This window comes from Malania oleifera, chromosome 4 (assembly GCF_029873635.1).
Source record: "Malania oleifera isolate guangnan ecotype guangnan chromosome 4, ASM2987363v1, whole genome shotgun sequence".
NCBI classification, from domain to species: Eukaryota; Viridiplantae; Streptophyta; class Magnoliopsida; order Santalales; family Ximeniaceae; genus Malania; species Malania oleifera.
Genome location: NC_080420.1, coordinates 56,326,603 through 56,335,146, shown reverse-complemented (window position 1 = coordinate 56,335,146; position 8,544 = coordinate 56,326,603). Strand labels below are relative to the sequence as shown.

Sequence of the window (8,544 nt, the reverse complement as noted above, 5' to 3'; positions counted from 1 at the left end):
TCGCTGTCTTTGCCACTAGTGGATCCTCCAAAAATCACCGCGATTTCCCATATGATTTATTCTTCCTTCTCATCCCCATTGGGTCTCTTCTATTCGCAAGGTTCCCCTTGCCGATCTTCCTTCTTTATGAATCTCGACAGGTATACCCTTTTGATCAAAGCTTCAATCTCATTCTTTAGTTGAATACACTCCTCTGTATCGTGCCCATGATTCCTATGGAATTGACAGAACTTGGATATGTTGCGTTTATATGAAAGGGTTCGCATAGGTTCAGGCTACGAGACATAGTCCTTCTTCCTTATATGCACCAACACATCAGACCGCAGTGCGTTTAGAGGTGTATAGGTAGAGAACTTACTGGACTGCCCTCTCGTCTTAGAGCTGGTGAGCAGCATATTGTTCTCCTGTCTCTTAGTTCGTCTAGAGGGTTCTCCCATCTCCCGACTATTACCTTTCCTTTTCAGCTCGATGTGATTTCCCTTGGTGTCCATCATTTCTTCGAGGTTGATGTACTTCTGTGCTCGAGCCATCAATTCTCCCATATCAGGCGGTGGCTTCTTCCCCTAAGAGTACAAGAAGTTTCTGGGCTGAAGGGCTGTGGTCAAAGCTGCCAAAGCCACCCCTATGTCTAGGTTGCAGATCTCTAGGGTCATAGTGTTGAAGTGATGCATGAACTTCTTTAGCGTCTCCCTCTCTCCCTAGACCATGCTCATTAGATAGGCTGATGTTTTGACGATTCTCTGACTACTGAGGAAGTGGCCGGTGAACAGCTATTCCATCTCCAAGAAGGAACCAATCGATCCGGGTCGTAGGTTATAGTACCAATCCCTAGCACTACCTTTAAGGGTTGCTGCGAAAGCTTGGCACATGATGGTGTTAGGAGCGCCTTGCAACTGCATCAACACCCTGAAGGTGTCCAAATGGTCGATTAGATCGGAAAGACCCTCGTACCTTTCAAAAGTTGGCATCTTGAATTTACTCAGCAGTGGAACCTCCATCACTTCTTTGGTGAATGGTGGCTCCGAGGATCTTAGGGATGCTTCCCCATAGAAGGGGTGGGTCTTGCCTTCTTTCATCATTTTCCCTATTTGGTCTATTTTCTTAATCCTTTCTTCCAGTTCCATTTATCTTTGTTGGTTGACTCCTATGCTATTCGTGTCTTCTACCTTCTTGGTGAGGTAGGTTTTATCCTCACCCTCCTTTGGCTTATCTGCCTTCTTGGTTGCGTTGGGACTCACCATTTATTGATGGGGGACATACCCTTCCTGACTCTTTTGCAGTAAGAGCACATTGAACATATCCTCCATTTTATTTTGAAAAGTAAGGAATTCTTCCCCAGTGACCTCCGATGGTTACGCGGGTGTGGAGTGAATGGACTAGGGCGACTCTTTTTTGGCAGCAGGACTAGAGCTAAAACTGCGTGTGGTTGGCATGGTTTGAATGTCGGAGGTCGAAAGCAAGATGATCACCTCTCAAAAGCAATTTCCCACAGACGGCACCAACTGTTGCGGGATAAAATCAGAGGGACTGCTCTTTCGACTTCCGTTGACCTGAAAAAAGGAAAAGGAAGAAAGGCTTGGAGGACCTGGGGTGTACTCCGAGGGATCGCTCTGATGCCTAAGTAATGAAATGCTTTAGAGAGGCTAAAGGCAACAATAATAATGGGTGTCGAATGACTTACCTTGGCGTTTTCCCCACGTCCCTTCTTATAGCGGCTAGAGTTGACCCTCGGGTTGAATTGTCTTTATGGTGCGGGGGCATGAATTGCTCTCGGGTCATAAAGTGCCTGCGTGTATCACTCTGATCATTTAAGGCGCTGGCATGGATCTCTCCCCCTCTTTATTGGGTGGGAGTTGATTGCTCTTGCCAAAAGGTCTGACTTGGGGGGCAATGACTAGGCGTTGACCTCCTCATATTAGCTGATATATTTTAGGCACATCATGGATGTTTCACTAAAGTTCCCACATTGGCTTGATTTTCCTAAGGTTCTTAGTATAATAATAATGTATACTAAAATTTAAAATTTTAAGCACAAAACACTATTTAAGCATTTAAAACACTATTACCCCTTATAACCTAACAAGAATCTTATGAGTAAAAAAAAATTTCTTTTAAGATATTTCATAAGATAGCATGCAAATATAACTCATGATTCAATAATGAATTTAACACAAGATGTAAATCATGAATCATGACATGAGATAAAGTATAAGGAGGAAGATATACCTTTTTAATTAACTTGGCTTTATTTGACAATGCTCTTAGAAAATAAGAGACATGTTCTAATATGCCACTAATGGGAAGGTATTCCTCAAACATATGATATTACAAATAAATGCTTCATTTTAGAATGCCACTTGTTGTTATGATTATTTTTACTAAAATTCAATTCATGAATGTTATGTTTAGATATTCTATTATGTATTCAAATAAGAGCATATATCATCAAAACGAATTATGTGACTAAGAAATACATCTCTTTTCCATAAGAGATGAATTTACCTATCATAGCATGCCTCTGAACTTAAATTCAAAACCTTAGTAACTTATATGAGAAAAACAAGGTATTTCCATTTAATGAGCTAGGAGCATATACTATTTATCCTATAAACAATAGCCAATATTTTCAAAAAGAAACCAATTGATAATGACATATACAATTAAAACATCACATTGGTTTTATAATTTGAATTCATCAATATTGACATGATTTTCAAAAGTTCACAACAAAGTAATTTAAACAATTCAAAATTTGGGATTTTTCACTTTGAGCTCATCAAATACTTTTACCTAGGTGGGGTTTAAATCTACATAAACCTATTTCCTAATCCTAGGTCCTAAGGAAACAATTCAAATAGCTCATGTGTTTCCTTTTTAGTACACATTCCTCCTTTGGTCCCAAGGGGTTGGTTTTCTTTACAACCTATTTGATTTTTCTTTCTTTACCTCTAGCTCCTCTAAATGGGCAAAAATATCTAATATGACCATTTCTTTCACAAAATAAACAAATCTTGTTTTCATGTGAGGGTCTTGACATAATTGCATTATTTTTACTTGTTGAGGCATGACTGTGTGATTTACAAGAGGATTTCAAATTCTTTTTCGAAAAGTTATTTCTTTTAACTCCCAAGAATTTATTTGTGTTTTCTTTTTCCTCTTATGATTTTACCATGATTTTCAACTTTGTTTTTCAAGAAAGTATTTTCTTTCAAAACATTTTCAATTTTATTTTTCAAAATTCCAACTCCCCCTTGAAGAATTTCATGGTCTTTTTGAACTTTTTCCATAAGCTCCTCATTTTCCCTTTTTAAAGAGCAATTTTCTTCTTTCAAGATAAAACAAAGGTAAGGTTCCTTGCCTTTAGATTTTGACAATTTTCCTTCCAAATTTTCTATCTTTTCTTTCAAAGTTTCATGCTCTTTTTGAGAATTTAAAAAAACACTCTTTATTTTTCCTTTTAAGAGATTCATTTTCTTCTTTTAAAGAAAATTTCATTTGTTTTGACAAAGCAAGTTCTTTCTCAATATTTGTATTCTTCCTTTTTACTAAAAGTAATTCATCAAATAATTTAACACAACTATTTATAATTTCATCATATGAAGGTGCATAATCCTCCTCATATGAACTTACTTCATCTTCTTGTTCGTTAGCAATAAAGCAAGGATGTGTTTCTTTCTCATTTTCATCATTGGTGGCTAATCCATCGATTTGATCCCAAGTAACACCATTTATGGCATTATGATGCCCATTTAGAAAATTTTCTTCATTTTGATTTAAGGGGCAATTTATCATGTCATGCCTAGAGTTAGTACAATTACAACATTCAATGCATGACTCTTCTTTTTATTTTTTTTGCATTCTTTTGCTTAAGATTTTATTAAGTTTTCTTGTAAAAAATGCAATATCATCCTCACCTATTTTTTGGTGATAAGCACAAAGTGTATTTAAGATAAGACCATTTTCTATCTTAGGTTTTTCTAGATTTCTAACTTCTTCAATGGTTATTGATGACTTAGGTAAATATTGAAGAATTTTTTGAATATAATCGTTCAATGAAAAAACTATACCATGTGCTTTTAAATTGTTTATGAATTGTGTGAACCGAGTGAGCATGGATGAAATTTCTTCATCGTCATTTAATTTAAATATTTCATATCCTCTAACTAGCATGCACATTTTTGATTGTTCATTTTGTGATGTGTTTCCATAGATGTTTTCAAGTACATCTCACATTTCTTTTGCGGTTTGACATTCGCAAATAAGACTATGTACATCATCATTTAAACCACAAAGAATAATATGTTTTGCTTTAAAATTTAGTTCAACTAACCTTTTTTCGCTTGATGATTGTTCCAATAAAGTCTTTGGAATATCCTCATTTTTCTTTGTGATTGAGAAGTTTCCTTTGGAGATGATCTTTCAAAAATCCAAGTTGTATGCTTGAATGAACACGGACATTTGATTTTTCCATGCGTGGTAGTTTGAACCGTTGAACATCGGTAGTTGATAAATGGATCGTCCATATGAAGAGGTGCTCACCGAATACTCCATTTGATCTTTTACGATCTGGATTTTACTCCGAAAATACAAGCACCTCGCTCAAATACCACTTGTTAGTTGTCCCAGCCCCCAGAGTATATAGTCTAGAGGGGGGTGAATAGACTCTTTTTGCGGAATGCGTATTTCTCTACAAAATAAAAACTCTTGGCAAGATACAAAAAATTATATCACAATATAAGTAAATGTAAATCATGCACAAGACAAAAAAAATGAAGGGAAGGGTAGAGAAAATTAATACCGGTATTTTTACGTGCTTTAACACCAAGCCCACGTCCACGCCTTGGGACCAACCAAAAGACTCCACAATCCACTAAGGAACTCCTTCACCGGCGGAGAAGCCTTACAACTTGGGATCAAATCCCTACCATACTCATAAAGAGCCTTCACTCGGGAACAAATCTCTACCCGCTCACAAAGAGCCTCTTCGGTTTACAAAGAACCTTCACCAAACGGTTCACCAAGAACATTTACAAGAAGATGATATAAATACAATATGATGCTCCTTAAATAAGCAAATATTAAATACAAAACAAATCTCACATTATCTTTCAAGTAATGAATCAAACACAATTAAAGAGCAAGAAAGAATGAGCACTTGTGAATGAAGAACAATAATGCAAAGTGTTAGGTGCTTAGGTTTTGGTATAAAAAGATGTTTTTCACTAAGAATGATCAACAACCTTCAAAACCATGTTAGTACAAGTCTAATAACTTGTATTTATAACCCAAGAGCCAAAGGAGCCGATAACTAACCAAATTCCTCCCTATCGAAAATGTCGTCCAATAAAAATGACAACGATGGGGTGACAGTAGAGTTAGAAGGGGTGTCAGCCTGTCTACTGGACGATCCTGCAATATCAGCTCCCGACGAAGGCGTATACGGTGCTGACGGACCGAACACGTACTCCGCCTGTACAACTGGTGGCGAGGAGATGAGACTCAAGGATTAAGTAAATTTCGAAAATTTAGTGCATTGGTGTTTTTACATTAACATAAATGCCTTTATGTTACCACCATCTGGGGTGGCTAAGAAAAAAAAAACTAAATAATAGGATAATCTCTGCTCTATAGTAATAAATTTGGCTAAAAATAAAGTCAAGTTAGAAAATTAATTTATTCAAAATTCAAAATTAATTTTAAATTTTAAATGTTATCACGATCTTCCCAAATCAGGGAGGTTAAACATTTTAAAATTTTTAAACTATATTTCACTTCTTGTAATTTTTTTTTGGATTCTCTTGACTATTTATTATCATATGCATTTTTAAAAAAATAATCATTTAATCTAAAAAATAATCATTTAATATAAATTGAAAATTTAGCTGATTTTTTTGTAAATATTTTAGAAACACAAAATATATTTCCACAACTAAATCCATCAGTCTCTGTTCTATTCTATATGTCAGCATCTAGACCACCATTCAGGCAATTGGACAAAAAAACAAAACAATTATAATGTAAATTAAATACAAAGTCCAAACTCACAATATCAATCCAAACAATGATTCATTTTAAATTAAAATCTAATCAATAATTCATTTTTTTTCAAATACCATATTTAAAATACTAGATTACAGATATCAATTACATTACATATAACACGTGAAATGAAGTAAAATATTAACAAAAAAAAAAACCCTAACCTCAATTTGGGTGTTTATAAATGATGCCTTCAATCAGCCTAACTAATTTATCAGCCACACTAACGATCTCATTAATCAAACAATTTCTTCAATAAAAAAATACAAATTTGAATTAAAGAACAGATGATAAGTTTTAAAATAAAGTTACCTCCATTGTCCATTTTATATGTTTCTCCTCAACTTTCACGAGCAACGTTTGGTGAGCCAACGCTCACCTGCACTCATTCGGCCACTGCCCTCTCTGCTCTTCAAGTCTCCTCTGTCTCTCTGCTCGCAAAAAATTGAAGGAGAAATGGCATTTGAAGGGCTGAAGCAAATCTCGCAGGACCAAGTTGCGAGATTTGCCAGGTATCCGCTCACGATCCATTTCCGCTGTAAATCTCGCAGTTTCGTTTTGCGAAATTAATTAACCAGCTTGCCACGCTTCAGCTGCCGATTTATTCCCCCTGCAAATCTCGCAGCATGGTACTGCGAGATTTGCTTCCTGACATGCCACGCTTCATAATGAGAATGTCTGACCTTTTAAATTCGCAACATTAAATTGGAAAAATTTTTCCAAGTAGAATATTATTTTATATTTTATTATAAAATAATAATAAAACAGGAAAAAACTCCATCATAACGACATAACCTAAAATTAACTTATTTCTTAATTATTAGTATTATTAAAAAAAAAAAAAACTTTATGGCGGTGAGCATAACAGAAAAGAAAACAAGAAAAACAAAAAATGAAATTGGGGGACACGTGAGCGGTCACCTGACCAAACCGTACGGAACGGCCAGTACCCAATCACGCCGTGCAGGCGAAGGACACAGGCCGGCACAAACTGCACCCTCCAAATATGGCAACAATGAATATTTTCACAACAGAAAAGATCTTCTTTTTGCCCAAATCCCAATCTCATCTCCCTCTATAATTCTTGCCCTTCCTCATCTCCATTCTTCATTCCTTATTCGCTCTCCAGTCCATAAGCGCAATCCTCTCTCTCTCTCTCTCGGATCGCGAGCCTGTTTTTTTTTTTAATTTCTACTTCATAAACTCGTTGGTTTTTTCTCTACGATTCTCAATTTCAAGTACCAGCACCTTTCGATCATGGGTTTTCGATCTTTCTTCTCCCGGAAGAAGAAATCCAACTCGTCCGCCAACAACACGCCGGTCGGATCGGGATCCGAGTCCGCGAGTTTGAGATCCCATATTGAAGAGCTCGAGCTGGTGTTCAAGAAATTCGACGTGAACGGAGACGGGAAAATCTCGTCGTCGGAGTTGGGATCGATTATGGGGAGTTTGGGGCAGCCGTCGTCGGAGGAAGAGGTTCACAAGATGATCGTCGAGTTCGATGCGGACGGCGATGGGTGCATTGATCTGGACGAGTTCATCGAATTGAACACGAAGGGGGTCGATTTCGACGAAGCCCTAGAAAATCTGAAGGACGCGTTCTCGGTGTACGACATCGACGGCAACGGATCGATTTCGGCGGAGGAGTTGCAGGAGGTCATGCGGAGTCTCGGCGACGACTGCTCGATCGCCGAGTGCCGGAAGATGATCAGCGGCGCCGATTGCGACGGAGACGGCACGATCAGCTTCGAAGAGTTCAAGATCATGATGATGACGGGGTCGCGCTTCGATACGTTGGAGTCCGAGAGACGCGCTGTGAATGTGGAATGATGTTTGGTTCTTTCTTCGCCTTTATTTTCCGCATTTTAAATTTCCCCATTAGTCCCCTAAAGACAGACTTTTCCATTTGTTTTTCTTCAGTCTTCTTGATTTCTTCTCTCTTCCTCTGAAGCGTCTGTTAAGATTGGTTACTGGTATTAACTGTTCATGAAAGATTCTGTATATTTTCAGGTTCTGCGCGTGGTTTCCAATGAAATTGAATCCTGTTATTCTAATTTGACGTTTGTTTCTCTTTCCTTTTTAGATTGTCTCTCATTCTGCAATGCGTTTTGATTCTCCATTAATCCTTGTGTTTAGATGTGAACAAAAAATTGATTGTCTCTGAATCAGAACTTTGATTTAGTGGTTCAGGTTAACGTATACATATGCGTTTGAATCCTTCGAAGAACAAATTTTTAATTTTTAATTTTTTTTTTCTAAAAAAAACGAGGATTGGATTGGGATTGTAGATTAATTGTCCTTTTCAAAGCATTTGAAGATGATACAGTTCGAAACAGAACAAAATAAAAAAGAAGGAAAAAACAAACAAAGGCTTCAATGGGGGGCTCACGTCTCTTTCGCTTCATTCTTTAAGGTTGGAAGTACTTGCCGGCATTACCGTAGGGCTTGGAAACTGCATCTCTGTTCAAAGATCTTTGACGCTGATTTTCATGGCAATAGGGTTTC

The 8,544-nt window shown here is 37.1% G+C and overlaps 1 protein-coding gene across 1 annotated transcript; it reads left to right on the top strand.

Annotated features, from left to right (window-relative positions):
* The first annotated feature begins 6,978 nt into the window (after positions 1 to 6,978).
* LOC131154344 (probable calcium-binding protein CML25) lies at positions 6,979 to 8,093 on the top strand. Its single transcript, XM_058107047.1, has one exon. The coding sequence runs from the start codon at positions 7,297 to 7,299 to the stop codon at positions 7,867 to 7,869; it is 573 nt and encodes a 190-aa protein (XP_057963030.1). The 5' UTR covers positions 6,979 to 7,296; the 3' UTR covers positions 7,870 to 8,093.
* The last annotated feature ends 451 nt before the right edge of the window (positions 8,094 to 8,544 follow it).

What these genes read in the sequence shown, in the direction of transcription:
- LOC131154344 (XM_058107047.1), top strand. Translation starts at nt 7,297, where the DNA reads ATGGGTTTTCGATCTTTCTTCTCCCGGAAGAAGAAATCCAACTCGTCC.